General features: G+C 38.7%; 1 protein-coding gene across 6 annotated transcripts; it reads left to right on the top strand.

Moving 5' to 3' along the window:
- The first annotated feature begins 96 nt into the window (after positions 1–96).
- Positions 97–25,733, top strand: spire1a (spire-type actin nucleation factor 1a). 6 transcript variants are annotated; one of them, XM_077506737.1, is made up of 19 exons: positions 97–644; positions 3,818–3,849; positions 10,075–10,347; positions 12,463–12,588; positions 12,836–12,910; positions 12,999–13,163; positions 14,506–14,592; positions 14,679–14,808; positions 16,555–16,596; positions 18,190–18,237; positions 19,916–20,052; positions 20,124–20,193; positions 20,379–20,527; positions 20,645–20,665; positions 21,842–21,979; positions 22,056–22,126; positions 22,199–22,226; positions 23,642–23,805; positions 23,887–25,733. In XM_077506737.1, exons 1-19 carry the CDS (start codon positions 269–271, stop codon positions 24,152–24,154), a joined length of 2,400 nt encoding a protein of 799 aa, XP_077362863.1. In that variant the 5' UTR covers positions 97–268; the 3' UTR covers positions 24,155–25,733. The 6 variants fall into 6 exon arrangements, with proteins under 6 accessions (XP_077362863.1, XP_077362868.1, XP_077362862.1 ...); XM_077506742.1 differs by lacking the exon at positions 16,555–16,596 and adding an exon at positions 20,949–20,981 and having other exon boundaries at positions 98–644; positions 20,124–20,202; XM_077506736.1 differs by having other exon boundaries at positions 98–644; positions 20,124–20,202.
- The last annotated feature ends 472 nt before the right edge of the window (positions 25,734–26,205 follow it).

The following is a 26,205-nucleotide window of genomic DNA, read 5'->3' as shown; positions in this document are numbered from 1 at the left end:
GGAATGAAAGTTTCCATTTCCGCTTCCTGTAGGTGACACTAAAATTTAACAGGCACTAGGACCACGCGGAAATCTGTCAACGAGCTTGAATTGGTTCCCTGCAGTCGCCGGTGTATCGTCTTTTTCGTTTGTCCTGTCATTCGTTCCACAGCTGACAGCAGAGCAGCAACGTTATCATACGTCTCCGCGTCAAAACGCCAAAAAAAGAGGCTTCAATTTCTCTCCTTGCTATCGTTATGTCGGTGACATAACACGACGCCAGCCGGGCATGTCCACGCAACCAGATACCGACGACGGGCTGCTGCCTTCACCGAGCGTTCCCCGCGAATTCGCCGCCGCCTTCAGCGCCTCCGCCGGCGGCGACGTCAACATGGACGCGGCGGTGACCGGGGAGGCGGCGAAGGAGAAGATGGACGTCTCCCTGGCCGAAATCCTCGCGCTGTACAGCCAGCCCATCAACGAGGAGCAAGCCTGGGCCGTTTGCTACCAATGTTGCCGAACGCTGGCGGCGAGGCTGCCCCAGCGGAAGGGCTCCAAGAGCTCCGGCGGCGGCGTTGGAGACTCCCCGAGGAGGATCGAGGGACCCGGCGATGTAAGGATCGGCCGGGACGGCACCGTCACGCTGCGCTTTGAACGCACCACAGGTACCCACTTAAAAAGAACATCTTTAGATAGCGCATGATGACGTTATGACGTATAATTTGAAATGCGGTTCTAAATGTATTTTGAAAGGAAAATTTCACACAAAGCGAATTTATTTATGATTTATTGGAGTGGGTGTGTGTGCGCTGGTGGTGGGTCAGTAAACAATGTACCACGTGATGGGGGGCACCATGTTTTACGGTCTGCAGCAAAAAGGCGGCTAGGCTAAAAATAGCTCAAATGCTAACATGCATGCCTCTCATTAGGTACATCTGCACGACATCACGTTTTTAACATTTGCATCTATCACTACACTGCAGAAGACAGAGCTGTTTTATGCTAGTTTAAATCATTATGTTCAATATACAGGCATGAATGTCATGATTATTATCAGTTTTCATATGCAAACGTGCCTTCAAAGCACCTTGGGCCACGTTAAACATCACAGCAACCCGTTTTAGCACTGCAATAGTTTTTTCTGAACTAATGTTTATCATATGTCATCATTATTAGCTAGTTGGAAACATGTTTTGTTGTAGTTCCAGCCCTTGAAGCCAGTTTCACTTGGAAACAAATTTTGGTAGATATGTTGGTCATGAGTAGGCACACTAAAGAGTTATACCTGAAAACAGATTTGAGTTGAAGTAACCATTTTACGGCTAACGTTCAGGTCTTTTCCAAGACAAACTTGTTTGTAAACATAGCCCAAGCTAGTTTCATTTAACAACATGGACTTGGTTGATTTGTCATCATAAGTACACCCACAAAAATATCGCAATAAGCCATGTTCAAAAGGACACCCGGTAGTCTGCCATTTTAGTTTGAAGTGGCCATTTTAGGCTCATTTTATGGGTCCTTCAGACACAAACTAGTCGGAAACAACATGAACTTTGGGAGACCCATCAAAAAGTCTCAAGCCGTGTTCGCAAAGGCACATGAAGCCTGGCATTTTAGTTTGAAGTGGCCATTTTAGAGGTCAACAAAATCCACCTCGAGTTTGGCCCAAAGGCCACAGGTGGCGTGTTCTTGTTTGGTTCCTCTTCATAAAACCCAAACGCCTCCCATGTCGTGATATAAGCATTACATAGCCAACCACTAATGTTTGTTGTGACTGGAATGTCACCCTGCCACCATGAACATCTTGGCACTGCCCTGAAACAGAAAAAAACAACCACCACCACCATTAGATGCATACAGCGCTGTGAGAGCAATTCAGCTGTTTTCTCAGCCTGCACGGTGATGTGGGTGTATATTTTTAGGGGCATTTCGGACTCCTTCGGAACACCTGATGAGGCCGACATGACACCAATTAAGGATGACTGAAAGCACGGGCGATTACGTAACCGGCATACGGTCCGGCACATGCGCCGAGCTGGCAGCTGGCCGTCCTCTGAACTGGCCTAGTCGACAAATATCAATTGATAACAAAACGTTCTCAGGAATTTAAAACATGTTAATTAAAACACTGAATCACGTTGTTATGTGTAGCTTAGCTCATAAAAGGCTAATAGCTAAAAATGTCCACTCTGTCAGCAGGCTGACATATTTTGCTGTTTGCATGACTTTCAATAGAAAATCAAAACTTTTTTGGAGGGTGAAAAACCCATTTCATAAAATGTCAGTTTGACACAGAAAACATTTCCGTTGACGTTACTTCCGATGGGAAAAAGTTCCTGCCGGTGAGGTTGCCTCTGCCGCCGGCGACACAGAGCTCCTTGTGTCTCCTGCCGTCTCCTCCCCCCCAACGACAGTTAATGGGTGACTCTTTTATTTTCTCCCCAGTCTCAATTTGCAGTGAGTGACCTCAGTTCTCAGCGAGTTCAGCCGCACGGGAACCAAACTCACATGATTGCAATATAACGTAGGGATGCGGAACGCCACACGGCAGGGTCAAAGTACTCGATGGGCGTGAGTGAGGTGGCTTGATGTGAAAGTCAGTCACTTCTCGACTTGAATGAACTTTTAGCCCGCTTTCACTTTCTCTCGCCCGAACTGCTGAATTTTATTTGATGCGAGTTTAACGCATGCGATATTGCTGATATTCAAGTCTACAGGTAATAGGAATCCATAATTGCGTTAAAGTGCCTCTACTTGTCAATGACACGTCATAAATGCACAGAAAAGACTTCAGGAATATTTGTCTTAAGTCAAAGTGTCTTGGTTTTGTCAGTCATTTGTCGAATTGAAAAATAAGTATTAAAATGTATTTAAATGATTTATTTATTTAAAAAAAAATTTTTTTTAAATGTATTTTTCTTTTTTGAGAGGCTCATTATTATTATCATTTGGCAGATTTTTTTCCAATTTTATTTTAATTTTTTTATTTTTTATTTAAATGATTTAGAAATGTTATTGTGAGTTTTGGGTTTTTCTACAGGCGTTGATGTCCTTTTTTTAAATGACTCAATCATGGAGGAAAGTAAGGCTTTACATTTTTTTTTTTTCACATTCAAATTTTTTTTTTATAATCCAATTCAAAATGTAAAATTTAGAAATCTAAACATTAAAACATCAGAAGATTTTACATTGGTAAATTAAAATGTATATTTTACCAATTATTTCACACAATTTTTTTATTGTCAATTCAGAAAATTTATAGTTTATTTAGGAGGATTTTCACAATTGTATTCAATATTTTTCATAATTAAATTATTAAATGTATAGATTTTTTTCTCTTTAGAAATGAAACCAATTAAAAAACATCAACAAAAATGTTAAGATTGAAAATTAACATGAACAACAAACGTGTTTTGAAAATGTATCTATTTTTAAAATTATGAAAAAAAAAAAATCAAAATTAAAACTGACAAATGTTTATCCATTTTAAAAATAAAAATACACCTTAAAAATGTGGTAAATAATTGTATATTCTAGTCATTGTTGAGCCAAAAAAAAGTTTTTCTGTTGAGTATTATAAGCATTATTTGCGGCTTAAATGTTTATTAATAACCGTTCCTGCTCTAATATGTATGGTCCACCCTGCTCTGAACACTAGTCGCTCCCAGCTGAATATTATTTCTAAATATGAATTATATTTCTTCACGCCATTGTTGGGTGGTATGCTTATGAGCTAATTATTCTAGAATGTTCCATACTTGATGTTCTCTCATTGCACAATTGCGCATGAATAATCGGAATAACAGTGGGTGTGTCTGTCTTGTTTTTGCTGTTGCAGATAAATACGGATCGGCGCCAACATCACTGGAGGTGAGTGTCACGCACACGCACATCATATGTAAAAACATCACGGGTAGACTCATGGGAAAAAACAACAACACAGGAAGTCAGCCATTTTGGCAACCATTTTAGATTTTTCATTTCTGTCTGGCTCTGTCAGACTGTCATGGCTCCATGACCTTTGGAAAAGTTTGGGAAGTTGTCAGCACACTCATTTGCTTTAGTGAAGTTTGAAAAGGCTTTGACGTGGACAGCTGGCATGACATGAAATAAATTAGCAATTTATTATTATTATTTTTAGCCTTTTAATAAGTGATTATGGAGTGTTGTGGTTGTTAGTGCGCAATGACATGATAGTAGACTTTGCACAGATTTATCAGCTGGATCGCATCGGCAGATTATTTTGCATTTTATGCAAAATTGGTGACGATTTGCCCGTCGATTGATAAAATCTTTTATCGGATCAACGGAATAGAATGTTACAGCAAACACAGTCTCATTCATATCGAGGAAGTTCCACGTTGTTCTGTTTTTTTTTTTTTTTTTCTCTCAGTGCATTGAATGTTTATCAGCAATTTTGGGAGAATGTTTAGGTCTTATTTATCTTTTTTTTTTTTTTGTGGGCTAGGCCAGTCTTAATACCCCCCCCCCCAAACCCCCACCCCCCCATTTTGTGGTCGGCTCTCTGATCGGTTATCGTTTTTTGGTTTCCAAAATTTTAATATTGTAAAATCTACATCATAGCAAAATTAGGTATAATCCAAATAGATTTAGCTTTTTCTTTGGCTTTTCAAGGTATAATTTTGTTATACTATTCCAAAAGGAATACCATACTACAGTTTTTGTCCAAATTCTAACGCATGCCTAAATTAATTAAAAACAGAATTTTTTTTTAGCAAGTATTTGATATTGTGACAGTCAAAAAAAAAAGCTGTGTACACCAGTTATTAACCACTAGCATGTATGTACCACCCAGCAGCTGATGACTGACATTTAACCACACTTAAAATTTGGAGTCCTTCAGACCCACTTCCTCCACCTCGTCAAACTTGATCAGTGAAGGCAAACCGGAGAATGATTTCCCCAAGTTAAAGACTTACCGAGGTTTGAATAATTTTGACGATTTCACATCTCGGCCCACGGGACAATCTTAACCCAGTTTGTCCTGAGTTTAAGATTAAAGCGAGATTAGACGGTGATATCCAATTATGTGACCTCTCGGTGTCGGGAGTTCCGTCCTCCGGGTCGCGACCGTTTAAATTAGCGGTGTCACGCAACGAGATGGAATCTTGGATTTGTGAAACGGACCCGGCCGGCCAATCACCGGGCTCGTTCAGTGGCTTCTTCTCACAATCACAAGCTTGTTTGAGTGCTGCGAAGCGCCAGCGACCTTTTGTGTTGCATCCTTTCGTTCCCAATCGATCTCTTGACTCAAATTTCACTTTGAGCTCGTATTAACCCGAGTCCCGTCTTGCCTTTCTGCAGACGCGGCAACGTCTGCAAAAAGCCGCAGAGAAGCAGTTCGAGTGGATGCAAAACATTTGCGGCGTTAAAATGACATCTTTGCTGCCATGGATGTTTGTTTACTGGCAAATATGTCATCCAGTTACACTTTTTCCTGTACAGAATGTTCCAAAACGCTAAATCAGGATTCACTATTGTATTTTTTTTTATTTTTGTTGACTTTTGAACCTAGAAACTAAAAAATAAAATACGCTGAATGAACTAAATTACTTGGCAGGAATTCTTGGGTTGGCTAGCTAACTAACAAGAACAAAATATATCTTTTTCTTTTTTAACATTCTGTATACACGTCAAAACGAGATTCTAGCAGAGTTTTGCTGATTCTGGCCTATGATGTTGAACGGTCTAATTGACCAATGGAAAGTGCGCTTAGATATTAAACATCGCACAATCACTGTATATTAATAAATAATAAATCATAAATAAATAAATAAATAAATAAATACATAAATAAATAAATACATAAATATAATTAATAAATAAAATTAATAAATAATCACCGATATCGATAATGACAGAAACATATTGCAATATAGTGATTAGAGATACTTGTGTTATTTTCAGGGCCGATACTGATACCGGTTTATTAGTCAAAGAGGCAGATAACTGATATTTATTCATTTTCTGAAAAAGGGAAAATATTGGCATTGAGAAAAAAAAAATACAAACTACGACTTTTATTTTGCTGAATTTTGTAAACCATGTATATGAACAACTTATAAGATGATAAAAATATTTGAGTTTTAACATTTTAACAAAGTTCATGGAGGTCTTAAAAAATTAAAAACTTTTTAAATAAACATTTTGCGACAGAAAATAGTTTTAATTTAAACTTATAATTTTTCAACATTTTTTTACGACTATAATTAAAGTGTTTAGTTAATGTAGTTTTCCATATTTTCATAACATTTGAAATGTTTAAATTCAAACAAAAACAGAAGGTATAGAGAGTTCCCAGGACCAGCAGCATCTTTTAGAAAGTTAACTGAAATTTTAAATAAATAGTTCCCTGAATTTAACACGGTTTTAAATTGATCTATTATCGGCCGATGCCGATATTGGTGAAAATACTGAATATCAGTGCTGATAATCAGCCCGGCCGATAATCGGTCAACCCTAATGGCGATTTACTGTGCGATTCCCAGCCCTGAATAACAATACGCCTCAGTTGTCATACTGGTAACAAGGAACATCAACTTTTCAGCTACCAAGCAATCTTCCCCTTGACTTTCTCAATGAATTCTGCTCCAGTATCTGCGCGCCCGCTCCCGCAGTGCAAAACCTCTGGATTTAGCACAGCTTACGTAACCGTCTGCTTCTGTTCGCTCGCCCGAGCGCCGCAGCGCTGCGACGCTGACGGCGGCTTTTTTTGCTGACAGCCTGAAAAGCAACAAGAGCGTTCTCCCGTCAGGACAGCTCCAACGCGACCAATTGTTTACGTCAAAGCGCACTCTTGTTAGGACGGGAGTAGCCGTATGATTCCCTCCCCGACGAGCTCATGTGTGTTGACACACAAACGGGTCATTCTTCCCCCCCACGTCTGCGTTCGTGCTTGACTCACTGATGCACCCGCACCACGTTAGCTGTTAGCAAAGCTGCTCAACAATAACAATTAATGATTTCTTACCTTAAGTCAGGCATTGATAGGCCAGCTTCCGGTGGCTGTTGATGAGTAAAACAAATTTCAAATATGTGACTGATTTTTTTTTTTTCTCCCAAAATAATAAAGGACTAAAGCTGCACTTTGTAGCCTTTTTATTTGACCAGTTATGACTGAAACTTTTTAAATTAGTAGATTAACATCATAGCTGTTCATAATGTGAACCCCTGCAAGCCTGTGGCCAATAGTTTTCAGACTGGATTCGGGTTCGAATTTGCCTCCCGCGGTCTGCCGATGTCATGTCATGTGCGCTTTGTGTACGTGAAGAAGGGAAAATATAGTTTTGGCCAAAGCAGTGATTCAAAATTCAATTTTATGCATTCTGCAGCGTTAAAAATGAGCATTGCCATTATAAAATTAAATAATTAATATTCTGGCAATCCAGCAATTTTGTAAAAGTTTGAATATTACAACGTGACTTTTTGTAAGTCTTTTCAATTAAAAATTAGTAGTTGTAAAAAAAAAAAAAAAAAAAAAAATCACATTCCCCCCGCCATTTTTTTTTTTTTTTTTTAAAGATATAACATTTATTTTTTTTAAAGGCAGTTGGGATATTACCAGACATAAAAAGCCATAATATTACTGTACAAAAACAAAATATTATTGTACTTTTTTTTTTTCAAACACTTTTTAAAAAGTAAATAAAAAAGATGGCACTGTTTTTATTACAAAAAGTTAAAAGTTGGATATTAGAAATGTTTTTTTAAATGTTACAAAAATATTTTAATAAAACATTTTTTATATGAAAAATCCTATTAAAACATTTAATATAGCAAGCGATCACAATTTTCTTATTTTTTGTTTAACCAGAACAAATGTTTGCAAGGGTCTTTAAAAACAAAATAAAATAAATAAAATGTTGAATATTTAACACAAATTATTTTGTCAAACTATGAAAAACTAGCTTTGGTAAACATTAAAAATTTTTTTTAATGTGATTGATGTGATTCACCAACAACCAACGATGTTATTTTGGGCCAAACGGGTTTTTATGCACATCCTAACTGGTGAAAATGATATTTTCTTCCCTGATCTGGTTTAGCGACACACTTCTAGTCAATAGTAATGTGTTTTGAGCATGTGTTCACCTTCTCTGGGTGGAGGCCGCTCGCTAATTATCCGATTACCGCAGCAGAACCAGTCCAGTTCCAGTTACCAACAGTGGAATTGTTTACTGCTTCCTGTTTGTTACCCGTCGGGCTGAGTCACTGTTCCCTTAACAGAGGCTGGGATGACCAACTTATATTGTATTTTATTTTCCCTTAAATGAGGCTAGTGTCTAAGTGGAGGGTGCCATTTTGGAAGCCAAGCCAAACGACAACGTGGAACCAGTTTTCAGGTTTCTCTTCCTTGCACTTGACACATGTGACTCTTCCTTCTGTGTTGTAAAACTCGGACGTCCTCGTGTCTATTCTGTTGTCCTATGGATTATACAATTATATAATAAGACACTAAGCGATAGGATATTTGTTCCCCCTCCCTCCAGAGCAGGATTATCTGCTCCACACGAGACGATTCATGAACAATGTTGGTTTAATAAAGCCTTGAAACCCAGGAGAGGGTTTGATACCATGTTGTGGTGTTCCGCACAGATCAGTTGTTAGCCCACTCTTATTTATGCTGTTGGCCATTATAATTTAATTCTAAAGTGTACCCAACAAACCAGACCAGTGACAAGCTTATTATTTATCATATAGAGTTCCTCAAGGATCAAGTCTTGGTCCACTGTTATTTCTAGCTGTCAGTTTTCTATGAGGACATAGTGTCAGAAAAAAAAAGAACATTTATAACAGCAAAAAAAAAAAAACTTGAAAAATGCCTGCATTGGGCTGTGAAGGAGGAGGAGTGTGAGTGTCACTTCCACAGTATGTCAACAATGCAGCAACTTCTTGAGCCAAGTGAGTAAACGCCCCGTGACTGGCACTCCTTGGCCAGGTCCTGCTTCTTGGCACATCCAACCTAAACATTGTTGGTATCCCTTAGCGACATCTATGTGTCGACTTGGTACAGCAAGGTTGGAGTTTGCTTTATTTTGCTTTGTTGAAAGCCCTGACTACCATTGCAACTACATCAACTTGGCTAATATATTTAAATTTGACGAATCCTACCACAACAAATTAGGACATTGTGCAAATCAAAATAAAAAAAATATACTTAAATGGGTCAAATAGTTTTGTAGTCCACAATAAGGTTGGGGATTTCAAGCTCTTGGCAAAATGTTACCTGTGTTATAGGAACAATGGAAATATGAGCCGGGACCGGTTCTGCACATTCTTTACAAGGTTTCCGCTCAAGTGCTTCTTTCCTTGGAAAGGTTCCCAAGTTAGTCTGGAGGCATCTGTTGTTAATAGCTTGCAGATGAGTGCCATTAGGAAGTTTTTCAAAGTTTAAAGATGCTTACAAATTGAGGTCACACCTTTATTAGAAGCCACGTGACGTGATTGCATTTATCCAGGACCATACCCACCCCAAGGACGGAAATATGGCCTCTAGTTTATCTTTTGTCATCCCTCAAGTACCACAACTTTGACTTGATATAATTCGTGCTGTGATAATGCTCTTTTCAGGGTCAATTCCTCATCTAATTTTCATGTGGACCTGACCTTTACCCAAGGATCAAAGCTATAGTTTTCTTACTCAATCACCAGACCTTAGCCCACTCTTTAGGCTGTAGTCAATGTTCCTAAAAACGACAACTTAATGTTTCATAGTAACCTGATACTAGTCCATTGTTGGTGCTGTGCTGTGTCACAAGGATCCCACCGTAGCCCACTGTACTATATTGTGCTTTCCCCCTAAGAGTCAGACTTTGGAACATTTATTAAACATTTTTTCGACTGTAGTTTTCCAAAAGAACCACTACAGGATCCTCATCTATGTTGCGATGTTCCAAAACTAATAGTCCAGGATCCTCAGGTCGATTAGTTTTGCTGCGGTGTTCCTCAAGGATCACAGCTCGAACCACTGCTGTTTATATTGTGGCGTCCCACAATGATTAGCCTTCCATATGTAATGCCGTCGCAGTCAAATTTGGAATCATTTAACATTGTCGTATTCTCGCTGCGCCGCAGGTGATCGATTCGCTGGGCGTGATGATCTACAAGGCCCTGGACTATGGCCTGAAGGAGAACGAGGAGCGTGAGCTGAGCCCGCCACTGGAGCGCCTCATCGACATGATGACCAACGCGCAGGAGGCGGAGAGCGAGGACGCCTGCCCTGACGAGGGCTACGAGGCCACCGAGGAGGAAGAAGAGGAAGAGGAGGAGGATGAGGAGGCGCAGCTGGCTGTCGCGATTTCAGGGGGCACCGTCAGCCAGATACGAAGCTACCGCGACTTGATCTCGGTAGGGCCTCAGTTCCCTCAAATAGATGCTAGTCCATGATCATTTTATGCTGTGATGTTCCTTAAGGACTTGATTCTTGTTCAGTGTTCATGTTGTGGTCTTCGACAAGAATCAAAACATTTATTTATGATGTGGTGTACCCCAAGGGTCAATCCTTATCCCACTATTATTTAGGCTGTGGCGTTCCTCGCATCACTTTAACTTTGCAATCGTTAACAATCTTGGTTCAGAGTTTTCTCCTTGGGTTACATCATAATTACCTTGCCGTTAAATGCCCCCACACCACCAATTCGCACATCCCCACCCTCCCTCGGCATATTGCGCTGATAGGGCCCGTCACGCTGTACATTCCTGCCGCTCGCAGCCCCGGAAACAAACTTGGTATTTCCAGCGCAATAAGCTGAGGAAATATTCGCAGGCTTAGTTCCTCATAGTGGACGCTGTGTAGTGACACACACGCACACACTCATGCGTTGAATGGGTGTGTGTTGCATGACTTGATTAGTAGGTTGTGCTGTCATCGCTTGTTTAATACTTAACTTTTTGTTTAGCTTTTTTTATACGTTACAAAAGAACAAAAGTTTGCTGAAAACAATTTAGTTGTCTTATACCGTGGTTATTTACGGCTGTCGGCCTTGAAATTTTCTTTGGTGTTTCCACTGTACAGTATGTGCAAAAGGATGCTAATGGTACATTCCAAATAAGTGCCGTCAACAGCGGTTGCCAGTCACTTCATCAGAATACGTCACAACTTGCGAGCATCAAATTCCAAGCGAGTGTATAATCATCTTCCCCTTGCCATTTAAATGTATCCATACATCGAGGTGAAGCCGTAAATTTCTGCTACAGGGCGCACTCGTCTTGTTATACAAGTTTAGTTTGCCTACCGTTTTTTAAAAGGAACATGTCAAGTATTTTTTTGTGTGTGTACAGCAGCAACAGCAAAAACAACAGATGATGCAAATTTTAATGCTCAGCTGTGATTTTAACTGTGATTGTCCTTGTTGTGTTTTGTTGTATTTGTTGCTGAATTGTCGTAGCGGGCAAAACTTGTCAGGAAGCGTCACCACGACTGGATGGTCAGGTTTTTTTTTTTTCGCTTTCCCGGAGGTATCACATGACTTCTGCGGCACAGGCGAAAGTTTTCCCAGTATTACTTGACACAAACACAATAAACAATGGCTAAATGCTAATGTTAGCATTAAAATTTGAGCATGGCTGAATGTGGTAATGATTTCGTATGTTGAAGTACTATATATATACAGTATATAAAAAAAATCCTTACGCCTAAAGCAAAATGCTAGCATTAGCTTTAAATTTAGGTCCACATTCATCCATTTATTTTTCATAAATTCATTTAAGAAATTAGATGTTTATTCGTATTATATAATAATCGTGTAATTTAATCTTAATTTGTTTATTAAAATGAGCATCGCTTTACATAAGTAAATAATTAAATAAATCACAATTTGTGGCTAGGTTTTGACAGAGCTAGCAACTCTTGTATTTTACATTTGGGTAATTTAACAATTATATTACATTAATTTAATACATGATTTTAATTATTGTATAAATTACTTATGTTATTTGATTTATGTATCACTATCAAAACTAGTAATGTTTTCTGTAAAACAATCCAATTTGTGGATAAAATCGACAGCGCAAGTAGCCATTGTTTGCTACTTCTTATTGATTATGCATGACTAGGGATTGGCAAGAACCGATACCACGTATTGTATCAAGATGATACCTGGCCTTATTTCACGGTATTGGTACTCGCGATGGCCTCTTGTGGCCGTTTTACAATCGGGGACTAGAAATGAGAATAGAAAATTGCCCTTAAGTGAATTCAATTTTAAAGTGAAATGCTTTTGTTGTAGCTAATTGCTAAATACTAATTGAGATATATAGGTCTTTAAAATGATATATCATTGTTTTTTTGTGGAAATTTTCTGTATCAAAATTATTAGTTGTATCGGTGGTTAGGGTTAGAGTACCCTAACCCGAGTTGAGTACTGATATCAGTCTTAAAATAAAAAGTGGTATCGAGCTTTCCAGTGCCAGTCCACATTGTGAATTGTTTTTTGGACGCCTTCTCCTTCCCTCCTCATCCAGCTGTGTTCCTCCCACCTCCCGAGCCCCTCGGACGCCCCAAACCACTACCAGGCGGTGTGCCGCGCCCTCTACGCCGAGTCCAGGGAGCTGTGCACCTTCCTGGAGAAGATCAAGAGCGCCAAGGAGGTAAAAAGCCAAATGGATGCCATATGTCTTCAACAATCTTGCGTTACATAAAACACTATTTAAGGATCTTTGATGATCTTAGATTTATTTTTTTTAATATGACTTTAGTGATGCTAATATGTCGCCACAGTATTGCACTTTCCAGCCAATTACGGACGTTATTCAACCAGGGCCTCAGTCTGACTTGCTTTTGCACAGTAGCCACGCCGCTAGCAATTAGCATGATCTTATTTTGACTCCATGGCAGAATCTTCGCAAAATGGAAGGCGAGACTCTCCAACAACCTGTTCGTGACCTGGATGAGCTACAAAATGCAGATTGGGTAAGGACAAAGGCCCACCACGACAGTCCGTTAGTTATAAAATGACATCAAATGTCTTTAAATTTGTCAATCCCCACTCCTGCGATAGGCTCGGTTCTGGGTCCAGGTGATGCGAGACCTGCGCCACGGCGTCAAGCTAAAGAAGGTGCAGGAGCGCCAGTACAATCCTCTGCCCATTGAGTACCAGCTGACGCCCTACGAGATGCTGATGGACGACATCCGTTCCAAGCGCTACAAGTTGCGCAAAGTCATGGTAAGCGATCGACGACGACTTTTGATCCCGCATTGGTTAGAGTTTAACTCAACTCTATTTTGTTTAGAATTGGGCATTTGTTGACAAGAAAGCAAGATTTTGGAGCCCAAAAATGCTAATATTTGTCCAACTGGGTCTCATATGGGTGAATTCTTTTTAAAGGAGTTGAGACATGGGAACTAGTTTTTGTAGAATATGCTCAAAATGGACACTTAAGTTCAGGTGCTTCAAACATTTTTTTCTATCACCACCTACTGGGCAGGCATGCTTACTGCATTGTCAACTTTTAAATGTACGTGCCCCCTCAAAAATGCTATTTATTATTCAATTTATTTATTGTAGTGTAAGAATGTACAGTACCAGTTTACAGACTACTGTCCCCTACAGGTGTGGAAAGTTATATCCATATGTTCCAATGAGGGCGAAAAACAACAGATCAGGCTTATTTTCGTTATTTTCACAGTATATGTAGGGCTGTGCAATTAATCGAAATTCAAATACAATTTCAATTATTTACACTCCACAATTACAAAATCAGCATAATCGTAAAAAAAAAAAGAAAAAGATTATTAATACTAATTTTTGAGTTGTTTAAATTTATACATTTGCACGGGTTTTTTTTATTTTTATTTTTTTTTAAATTGTCCAAAATGAACTTGCATAATTACAGCGTTTCAAAGAATTTTATTTGTCTTAATATATATATATATTTTTTTTATTTTAATTTTTTTTATTTAATTTATTTTTTTACGCTTGATAATTTTCTTGTTTTGTACCCCCCAAAAAAAAAACAAAAAACAACAAGATCGTCCTACTGCACAGTGCACATGCTGCACTCAAACTTCAAGTTTTTTGCCAACATAAATTAATAAATAAATAAATAAATAAATAAATATGAATATATATTATAAATTCTGTTTGTTCCAAAAGGAACTTACATAATTAATACTGTTTCTTTCTTTTTTTTCAAGTTTTTATATGTTTAATTGCTTAAACATTTTCTTGATTTAAAATAAATAAATAAATAATAATAATAATCGTTTGAATAATCGTGATTTCAATTATTGCTGAAATAATCGTGATTATTACTTTTTCCATAATCGAGCAGCCCTAATACGAAATGTATACACAGACAAAAGAACATAAAAAAATTATTTCATGGATAAACAAATAAATGACATCACCTTTATGCCTTGCGAGATAGCATAACATTACCTAAAAATCTCCTTTAATATTATCTTTTAAAAAAATATATATAAATATGACTTAATCTAAATTAGTTTGGTTTTATTTTCACAAAGAGATATTGACAGCATTTTTACGCCCCTCGTTGTCACACCAGGTGAACGGCGACATCCCCCCGAGGCTGAAGAAGAGCGCCCACGAGGTCATCCTTGAGTTCATCAGGTCGCGGCCTCCTCTAAATCCTGTGAGTCAACATGCACCTGTCGTGACATTGCGCCGCAACCCAATGACACGCACGCTAAGCTATCGCACATGTGTGGTTTCCGTCAGGTGTCGGCCCGACGGCTGAAACCGACGCCGCCGCGACCGCAGAGCCTCCACGAACGCCTGCTGGAAGACATCAAGACGGAGAGGAAGCTCAGGCCTGTTTCACCGGACATGACCCGAAGGACCCGTCTGGGTGAGGGCGCACGCAGCTAACACGCGCGCACACGTGGTTCCTCCTCTATTAAATCGTTAGCATGCATCATAATTAACGAGGATTCTTGTCCTACTGGGTAAACAAGGATCACATTGACTAAAGCGCTCTTGTTTACTCAACATGAAGCTGTACTTCCTCAAATAGTGATCAAAAATAAAAGCCTTAATTACCCTTTAGTATAAAAACATAAATAAATACATGGTCCACACAGTCATTAACTCATTCACTCCCAGTCATTTTCACAGACGCAATCCCCTTCACTCCCGGCTGTTTTACTGGAAAAACATGCAACCTACCAAAAGAAAGATTAGAGTCTCTTCTTTCATCAGGAAAAAAAGTAGATTTCTATCTGTTTCTGTTTTGCAGAAATTGGCATTAGAATATAGCTAAGTTTCATCATTATTCACAAATCTATTTAGAACTGTGAGTAAATGAGCTCTTTTTCAACATGGCCCTGGTTGAGCTCCTTTGCTCTGCTGCCACCTGCTAGCTGTTGGTGTAATAACTACCATTTCTGCAACTGTTCTTTGCAGTTGAGAGGCTGCATCAAAGCCTTCTGTATGCTCTAGCATAAAAAACAAACAAACAAAAGACGTATAAATACGTCTTTGGGACACCTAAAACATTTAAAATAGAACGTATTTATACGTTTTTGGGAGTAAATGAGTTAGAGGTTCCAACACTAACACAGAAGCTCATTTAGGCTCAATTAGGTATTGATGCAATTAGTTTGAAAAAAAAAAAACCTCCCTCAAATGCCTCAATTTTTCCCTTTCAAAATAAAAAGTTAAATTACGTTCATATCGTTTACATGGGGAACTTGTGTTGCTCAACAAAACAGCAGAACCTGCTTTATATTGAGTCCTAAAATATTCGTAAAAATAAACGCCTCTCTCAAAACCTCATTTTATTTCCATTAAACAAAAAAACAAAAAACAAAAAAAACAGAAGCTACTGGTAAGTGAAATTACATTGCTATTGTTCACATGCGGAGCTCATGTCGCTAACCAAAACTGTAATTGACTCCTCCTTAAAAACATAACAAAACTAAGCGCCTCTCTAAAATGCCTATTTTTTCTAGTAGAAGAAAAAAATGTTAACACGCGGTGCTGTCATGTCATTTCCATCGTAAAAAGTGAGATTACAGTCGTTCGCAAACAGAGCCAAGTCTGGTTCAACGTGTTGCTAACCAAAACTGGAGCACCTAGGGAGGTCTTAAAACCAAATGTTGCAAATTAAATGCCTCTCTCTCTAAAAATTAATTAAAAATCTGATTTTTCAATCAGAAAAAAATCTGAACAACCTGTGCAATCGACATTAAACGGGTAACTGCTGAGATAATGTTGCTAACCAAAACAGCAGCACCTCATGAGACCTCAAATAAACTCCTCCTTCAAACGGCAATTTTTTTTACGTCATTAAAAAAAAAAAAAGAATCAAAACAGTCCAATGTTTCAAACGCTACTTTAGCAAGACATAAATATTGTTTAATATTATTTGTAAAAATGCAAAAATGGTTGAGTAACTAAACTTCCCCGGCCACGATTTGTGCTAACTAGATTGGAAGTAAAGTGCATAAGTGGAGTAAATGTGCATCCCATACAGTGTTTGTTGTGCTTTGGGCTTTCTACTTGTTGCATAATTCTGCGTATGGAAGAGATTGCAAGCAGCATGCACTGACTGACTTGGCCTTCTTTTTCTCCAACCTGCAAACAAACGTGTCAGTCATTCGTCCTCTTATCACATCTTACAGCTTTGACTCGTCAGGTAAAAAGTTTCCCACACCTGTCGCACCTCTTTTTCTTCTGCTATTCCAGGCCCAGCTTTTTTTTTTTTTTTCTCTTTCAGTCGCAAACACACCCAACTGTTTGTATGTCTGCTCTGTGTTGTGCAAAGTATGTGTGAGACACACCCGTCACATGTCGCACATTTATTTTCACAGCTGGATTCAAAACGGTCGGCGTAATTAGATCTCGCGAAATTGCTTCGTCACTTTGATGTTAATACGATGAAATTGCACATTTTGAAATTTCAGTCCCAGAAGACAGTCATTAGAGGTAGGCTGTCTCAAAAGGTCGGCCAATTTGGTTTGGTAGCGCCTCTCTTCTTAAAAATTCAGCCCTGAATTCAGTAGTCAGCTTGAAATTTATTAGATGCGTCTACCATGGAGTCGGCCATTTTGTGTCATTTTCTCCATTTGCAGGTGAATGTAAACAACAAAGATGGCTGCCTGATTTCAATAAATTGTTTATTGTTCTGGTTAACACAGTCAGTCAAAATCACATTGGGTTACATAAAGTTACTTTTTTCAAATAACTGTTATAATAAATAAATAGATAAACATGTTAAAGGTCGTTAAAATTATGTTTTGCCGTTCGTGACGTCAGATTTAAATCGGTCAGTGAAGTCGTCAGGGTCCTTTTTTTTTTCTGACTTGGTAACCCGGAGTTGAAAGGGGTGGTCGAATGCATACTTCTTGGTATGAACTTCCGACTTCCCATCTTCCTCGAATGCAGCGTTACTATGAGGATTTTTTATTTTAATTTTTTAAGTTTGATGACTTACCATCATAAACATATACTGTAGTTTTTAAAATTTCAGACAGTTTTATTTGGAAAAATTTAACTTGGCAGGCAGGCATGCCTATCTATCTATCTAGCTAGCTAATTAGCTAGATAGCTATCTATTTTGCTAGCTAGCTAGATAGCTAGCTATTTAGCTAGCTAGCTAGTTAGATAGCTAGCTATTTAGCTAGCTAGCTAGTAAGATAGCTAGCTATTTAGCTAGTTAGCTAGATAGCTAGCTAGTCTCAAGAAGCTATGACCTAAAATACACAGGAAGTCAGCCATTTTAATTTGAAGTTGCCTTTTTAGGATACTTTCACCATTCCCTACTCCAAGAAATGATGTCCAACATCCAGAAACAATTTGAAGGCCACACTAAATCACCATGAATGAGCTTTTTTGTCATTGCGTAGTGACTAAATTTGATGACTCGTCACACACGCAACTCCATAAGGTTCCCCAGGACAGAATGTCCCTCAAAACCTGGCGCGAGTTTATCGGTCATGTCACAACAGAGAGATTACGCACCATCGCCGTCAGCCTTGCCTGTCTGCGCCGGCCGTCGCCCTAATCCACACCCGCTGAGGAATATGTCCCGTTACATAACTCTAAATACACGAACGGCAGATGACGGGCCCCAACGCCAGCGACCTCAATCCCGACGAGGAATATAACCTGTCGTTCCCCGGCTTGCATCCCTCTTTGTGTGTGCGCACTTCCCTTTACGCACTCCCCTCATGCTTGTTGACTGTCCCCCAAGCGCCAATTTGTTGTTCATGATTGCTTTCATTCACAGGTGCCGGGAAAAGCATCAGCACGCCTCACGACTTGTGCCATACTTTGGGTACGCAACAACACTTCATATTTTTTGTCTTTTCGATTAGCTGCAATTCCTCAAGCCACTACAAAAGCGAAAATAACATACTGTAAATGACAAATTTTACCTAGCAACAGGTGGGTGTGGCTCCGGCCCTCATCTGCTGTTTGTAAACAGCTGACTAGTAGGAAATAATAATACAATAATTACCTCTTCCAAAGAATGCATCTTTTTTTCCCCAGCGGCTGTCCTTCAAAACAAAGTATAAACATTGTAGAATCACACAGTGGGGAGGCGTTAAAAAATGTAATTGGTGCTTGTGAATGTTTGGATCCCACTTGATGACTATAAACGTCCACAGTTAAGCATATTTGAACTATGTTGCTACCTCGCAATATAATAACATCAGTATTGTGATATTAAAATTACTGCAATATCGTTGTCGTCACGATAATTAAAGATACAGGTGGTTAATTTAATTTTAATTAGGAATGTTTTGGCCACGGCGGCAGTCACTCCCATAAATCCTTCATACCAGCAAATATTTTTCAACATCTTCGTGAAAAAAACGTTCCTTTTCGCCCGATTCAGCCGAACACAGCATTATGAACTAGATAGACCATGATGCTTTGCGCCACTGAGCCAATAGAAGCACATGACATGGCCAAGCATAATTCTATGTACAAAAATACAATATTTTTTTTTTCCCCATCATGACTTTTTTTTTATTTTTTTTATTTTTATATCGCTAATAGGGATGTAACGATATTAAAACGTGACAATACGATATCACGATATGAAGCTCACAGTACGATAATTATCACGATATTGTGGGGAGGTTGACGATATTTAAAAAAAGTCACAATATTGTAAAAAAAAATGAGCTCATACGTTTAAAAAAAAAAAAACCACATTATTGTGCTTTTGTACATAATATCAATGTTATGTTATTATTATTATTATTATTATTATTATTATTACATTTTAATATTGTTATGTTGTGAGTGTACGCACACATTGAGTTCCTCCGCATATTGATTCGGTTCACACTCATATTACGTTCCTCTTCATCTAACAATTAGTGTAGATTTTAAACATAGAAGGGCCAAAACATCCCTAATGAAAATTAAATTGCGCTAAAAAACTAGCCACAAGACGGTACAAGAACTGCACAAATGGAAATCAACCTGACTTTTTTAAACAGATGTGTTGCATTTAACTATCGTGAACATGACGACGACGATATTGTGGCAGTTTTAATATCACAATATCACATTATCGCGCTTATCGTTACATCCCTAAATCGCTAACCTCCCCACAATATTGTGATAATTATATCGTGATTCTTGCATATTGTTACATCTCTATTGCTAATCAAAACAGCAGCACACAGGGCTTTCCACAAAGTTGTTTCCATAAATAAATGCCTCCCTCCAAAAATGCCTCATTCTTTCCACTCAGGAAACATGTAACCACGAGGGATTGGTGTGTAATATCGGGCCAACACTGGCCTTATTTTAAGGTATTGTGTACTCGTGAAGGCTGCTGATACCAGTACTCAGTGAAAACTAAAAAGTAGTGCCGAACAGCCCGAGTAGCCGTAATTACTTTGCATTCAGATACGGCTGCTCTGTTGCTAACCAAATGCTAACATTAGCATTTCTTGGCACCATCGAAGCCTTGAAAGTGTCCGTTTGTCCTTCAGACACCCCCGACGCTCCTCGCAAGCTGGCGATCAGCACGCAGTCGCTATTGCGGGGCTCGGCGAACCAGCTGAGCCAAAGGAAGAGAGTCCTGCGGGCGCCCTCGCTGGCGGAACTGAGTCCGAGCTCCGAGTCCGACGTAGGACGGCCGCAATCGCAACTTTCAGACATTTTAACGTCAACGTTTGAATTGAGCAACTTTATCGACAGGAGGAGACGACGAAGAGCAGCTCCAGCGCCACAACATCCATGATGGACATTTCGCCGGACTCCAACAAAGGCAAGAAATGTGAGCATGACTTTGATCATTTAATTTGGCAGAGATTTTTATGATAATTAGCGTTAAGCTAGTGGACATTTCCAAGTCGGAATGATGTGGTCCTCATAAATATCCCCTTTCATGTTGTTTTCAAAGCAACTATCCAGAATTAGAACATCCATATCATGCATGCTTCCTTTTTCCAGCTCCTCCGGCGTTCTTGCCAGTGTCCGCCACGCCGCTGCCGGACAAGCATCAGCTGTCTGCTTCCTTACGGCGCCACTCCATCGAAAAGGAGGCGCCTGCCAACGCCGCCCCCTTCGTCACGCCGTCCCGACAAAGCTCCAAGTCTCTGGTACGTACGCAGGTGACGGCCGTTTCAACGCCGTTGCTCACAAAACAGCAGGAAAGTCTAAATAAAAAAATACATTCCATTACGTTGACTGGCCAACTTCCTGTTTTCACGCTGCAGCTGATGGACAACGCCGGCAAGGTAACGCCCATAGAATTTTTACGTCCACAATTTTGCTCATCACGCGTCTGCACTGTAATGCGGCGCAGCTCCTTTCGAATTACACACCATAAAGTGGTCTTGAAAAACATCATCAATTCACGGGACAACACAGGAAGTGCAATTCGCAATAATAGTCGTACTCTTGACTGTAATTAAGACTTAATCCCAGAGGTATTATTGCGTTAAATTCCAATTTATGTAACTCAAAAGCGTCCTGTGTTTGTTTGTGAATGTTGATGTTATCCCTCTTTGTGTGGTTCAGGTCCAAGATGACAGTAGTGCTACTCAGGGCACGGTATGTCCTCAAAAAACAAAAAACAAAAACAAAACTGGTCTCATTGCTATCTGCTTTCACGGGACATTTGTGTCATGCTCAAAAAATATATTAAGAAAAAATAGCAAACGTGGTCAATCAAATGAGACGAAACATGCTGCAAATTTCTCATGTCTTCCACGATGAGTGCGTTGCCATTCACAAGACACTTCAAGTATGTTTATTTAAAAAAAAAAAAAAAAAAAAGTAATGAAGCCAATTTCTAAATTTAGCAGCTGGAGAGTTCCTGATAACCACACGATGATTCATTCATGATGATAGCAACAATAATAGGGTTGAAATAATCTAGACATACTAAGAATCATGGGAAATGTAGTCCTATGAGCTAGCTTATTGCTATGGTCAGATCAATACAAGCTGCATGTTTGCAAACCCAAAAAGTTTGGATAAAGGTGAGCACGTTGATTTTGTTTACAGCTGCTCAACTGTCAACCAAGATATTACAAAAGATAAATGCTAACACAACCACCAGTCAACGGTCATTTTTCACAAGCATGGTTTTCATCACTGCAATTAATTGACGATTTGTGACTACTACAAGAGGTCCTTGCAATTTTTATTTGTTCTGTGACCACTTGACACATTCCATTTTTTCCTTTCCCATTCATTACTGTAGGGAAGGATGATTTGTTGTGTTTGAGGAACAAAATAGTCGATTAATTGAGGGGGAAAAGCCGTCTTGAGATTGTCCCACTGTCCTTGAACGCATCATCTAGATGGGGGTTGGTGGTGGCGTTCTCCTCTGGTTCTGGTTCTGGTTCTTGATAACTTGATCGCTCTCGTATGACGTGAAGGTTTGTGGCTGGCGTGCCGTCCCGCAGGAGGATTTCTGTTTCCCGGAGGAGTGTCTGGCGCTGACGGTGGAGGAGGTGATGCACATCCGCCAGGTGCTGGTCAAGGCCGAGCTGGAGAAGTTCCAGCAGTACAAGGACGTATATAACGCGCTCAAGAAAGGAAAGGTGGGACCGTAACTTTGAATTTTGGTTTTCGTCACACACTGTCACATAGTAAAGCAAAAAACATTTTTTTTTTTAGCTTTGTTTCACGTGTCGCGTGAAGAGGTTCTCCTTCTTCACTTGGTCGTACACGTGCCAGTTCTGCAAGAGGTAATTTTTAAAATTGAAAAAAATCAAAGCTGAAGATGAAAAGTGACCATTTGATTTTTGGGTTCTTTTCAGGCCCGTGTGCTCACAGTGCTCCACAAAGGTAACTTTTTTTTTTTTTTTTTTTTTTCATGAAAAAAATCTAACTGTACTCGTGATATTTTTTATGTATTTTCTAGGTGAAAATATGAGTTGACTGAAATGATTAATCAACTAATTCAAACAACTTGATGCCCAAAAAATGGTTGAAGCAAAATCTCTGCCTCAAAACTTTATTACTGGAATTCACTGACACCCATGTCACTCACCGACACCCATGTCACTCACCAGGCCAGGCCCCACCTTTTGAAGTCATCCACAGTCACAAATAACTACAGTTACATGAGGATGACAACACTTATTGGACAAAATTAATACTTGCTCCTCACATGCACGATTGTGCGATAAGGCGAAATCATTTTATCAGATTATTTGGTAATTGGTAACCAGTCGTACTATACTTGATCCTAAATATATATTGGTGAAAAATATAAGAAACGGCTTTATTTTTAGAAAGTTGCGACTTCACACAAATTTTAAGATGTAATTTTTCCTCAAGTTTTCAAGTTTTTCAAAAAAAACAAAACTTTTTTTTTGTTATTGTAAGACTGAAGTTCTCAAATAATATTGCAAGAAATGTAATAACAATATAATATTGCAACTTTCTACCATCTGAAGAGTACTTTTTCTTGAAAATTACATTTATGTAATTTAAGTAATATTTTTATTGTATTTTTTTCTCGTAAAAGCTTTTTTTGTATATCTGGGTTGCAAAAAAGTTCATGTATTTATGCTTAATTGGAGAAAAAAAACAATAGCGTAAAAAGTAACTTTATTCTCGTAAATAATTTTAAATAAATTTAAATAATTAAATTTAAATGTATTTTTTTTTATTAATGTTTATTCATTTATTAAATTAATGGTAATTCAATTTAAATAATTTTAAATGCATTTTAAATAGTCGTATTCATTAATTTTTACTTAATTAATTAATTCATTTTTACTGGATTTTGACTGATTTTGCAAGGCCCACAGAATATTATGTTCTATTTCTATAAAAACATCAACCTATCAAAAAGAAAGATTAAAGTCTCTTCTTTCATCAGGGAAAAAAAAGGATATTTCTATCTTTTTCCGTTTTGCAGCAATTAGCATTACAATATAGCTAAGTTTAATCAATTTTCACAAACGTATTTAGAATTGTGAGTAATTGAGCTTTTTTTTTTCCCAACATGGCCCTGGTTGATCTCCTTTGCTCTGCTGCCACCTGCTGGCTGTTTGTGTAATAACTACCATTTCTGCAACCGTTCTTTGCAGTTTGAGAGGCTGCATCAAAGCCTTCTGTATGCGCTAGCATTAAAAAAAACGTATAAATACGTCTTTGGGACACTTAAGACTTAAAAACTGTTTTTCTGTAAATACTCAAATCTTGAACTGAAAAAAAATAAATAAATAACATGCTTTTGACAAACTTCTTAGATGCGTCTTCCTTCCAAGCCGTACGCCACGTTGCCCATCTACACTTTGGGCTCCAGCGCAACGGCCAAAGACGAAGCGGGCACATCTTCGGTCTCATCCGAGGCAAGCAAGCAGTCGTTCGGCTCGGCGCAGAACCGCCGCAGCCTGCGCAGAAGCGTCTACAAGTCAGTTTCAACGCATCTTGCTCTCTTCTGAAATGTATCTGGTGGCGTACGTATTGAAGAGAATTTCTCTTATGCAATCAGGCTCTCGAAGTCGAGCAAGGACGCCGACGACGACGCGGCCCCTCCGGTGCTGGACCTCCCCAAGGAGCTGACGGAGGACTGGGCCTCCATGGAGGTGTGCGTGGACTGCAAGAAGTTCATCACGGAGATCATCACGTCCAGCAAGCGCAGCCTGTGCGTGGCCAGCAAGCGGGCGCGCCTCCACCGCCAGAGTCGCTCCTTCTACCGCAGCGCGTCGGCCTCCGTCGACTTCCGGCCCTCGCCGCCCGTCACCATCCACGAGGCGTAACAACGAGGGGAACCCCAAGTCGCGTGCCTCTCGCTCAGGAAAACGTTGGAGAATGTAAAACCCGAATGAGACGGACAAAAAATGGTTGTACATAGCGTCCAATTCCAGCCCGGCAAGTTTTCCACGTAGTACTCAGGAAGAACAAGCGATTGCCGAACACCCTCAGGTTGCCTCCCTCCACCTCCTCCTCCTCTTTCTCTCATACCAAATCTTTTTTTTTTTTTATACCACAATTTCCCATATGCATTTTTTATTAATCCAATTACTATGTCTCATAATAGAAATTGATGAACCCCCCCCTGCTTCATTTTACAAATGATCATGAATTATAATTTATGTACTACTGCACTCATGGTGGAAATGGCTAAAAAGGAACTTCCAATTGTAGCTGTTTTTCACATTTAATTTTTATTAGTCCAATAATGCCAAATCATTTTGGGCTGCAACTCTCACTTTTGAAATTGCAGTTTGTTTGTTTTTTGGTGGAAAGGGGTTTAAAAAATTGTAAAGGGGTTTGAAATTCCCCCCGCCTCACTTTATTAGACCAATTATACAAATTATTATTTTTTTAAGTCTTGTTTTTTTTTCTAATACTATTTCTCTCATGGTAGAAAAGTCATTCCTCCCAGAATATTATTTTTTGACTCACCTTTCTGTTTTCTTTGATGCAGGTAATGGCCAGAGTTCTTTTCCCCCAGCATGTATTTGTCCAGTAACACCAAATCACTTGTTCCACTTCTCTGATTTTTTAAATTAGTAATTCAGTTACCAAATATTTAAAAAAGAAAAAAAAAGTCCCAAAAATTAGTCAAACTACACCAAATGTTATTTAATTATGGCAACCATGTATTTTTTTAGTACCTCTCATTTTAAGTATTTGACATTAACAGATTTTCCCCATTTATTTTTCTACTTTGTTCTTTATTTTGTTGTCAACTCTGCATTTTGAAAAGTGTGCCTGGTGCCAAACTGCTGTTTGTTATCTAGTTGTATATAATGTAACATGAATCGAGCGCCTCGGACTCCTCAGTGGGCTCACCGGCTGCTTCTTCAGCTTCCGTCGATTGTTGTACATGCTGTATAGCTCAAAGCGCTCCAGTGTGAATGCAACATTTAAGAGGATCAAAATGTTTATGTCAAATCAAAGTCTTTATTTTATGTGTTAAAAGAACACCTCATGCGTCTTATTTAATTATTTATGTCGGGTTTTTGTCTTAATAATTATTTTTTTTGTCAAGTTTTTCTAGCCCAGGGCTCTTCCATTCACACAAAGCAAACTTGATTGATTGTTGGAGACGTTTAAGAGCGTGAAATGACCTTTTGTTATTCTTAACCTGAAATGAACAACAAAACCAAACCAGCCGGTCCTGTTCTAGAACGACTCTCAGCTCCCTTCAAACCGTTTTTTTTTTTTTTTTTTTTTTTTTGTGTGGCTCCTGCCAGGAATGTGTGCATGCTTCTATTGTCTTTTTGTTTTTGTTTTTTTAATGGAGGAAACAATAAAAACATTGATTTCTAGTGTTTGACTTGCAATGTGTCATACGAATAAAAATGGTTCATCTTTATTTCTGAAATACAATTTTATTCTGGTTGTATTGTGACTATTTCATCTCAATATTTTTATATAGCACTTTAAAAAAACAAAAACCATATCTGAAACAAACTGCTGTATATAAATAAAAAAATAGATATAAAAATCAAACACATCCAAAGAGCAAATTATTCTTTTAAAAACGATAGTGTACTCTATAGCCTACCTCTTAATATAAAAATATCAAACCTAATTCTCCTTTGCACAACAATATTTTTTCTTGAAGTACAAAAAACAATTTGACTTAATTCTTCAGTTAGTCATGTCGATGAAAAGTTGCCAACTATAGTCAGAGCGTTTCTATCAACGTGGTTTTGGTGACCTCTGGTGGCAGAATAGGACAATTGTAAAATTTTGACCCCCCCCCCCCCCCTCCTTTTTTTCAAAATTAAGTAAATTTTCAGTGTTTATGTATTAATTTATTACTATTTAACTTAATGCAATTTTATCGCGCTATCTA

The sequence above is a fragment of the Festucalex cinctus genome, chromosome 19 (genome assembly GCF_051991245.1).
Source record: "Festucalex cinctus isolate MCC-2025b chromosome 19, RoL_Fcin_1.0, whole genome shotgun sequence".
In the NCBI taxonomy this organism is placed as follows: domain Eukaryota; kingdom Metazoa; phylum Chordata; class Actinopteri; order Syngnathiformes; family Syngnathidae; genus Festucalex; species Festucalex cinctus.
The sequence above is the reverse complement of the archived record's forward strand: the minus strand, read 5'-3'. Positions and strand labels throughout refer to the sequence as shown.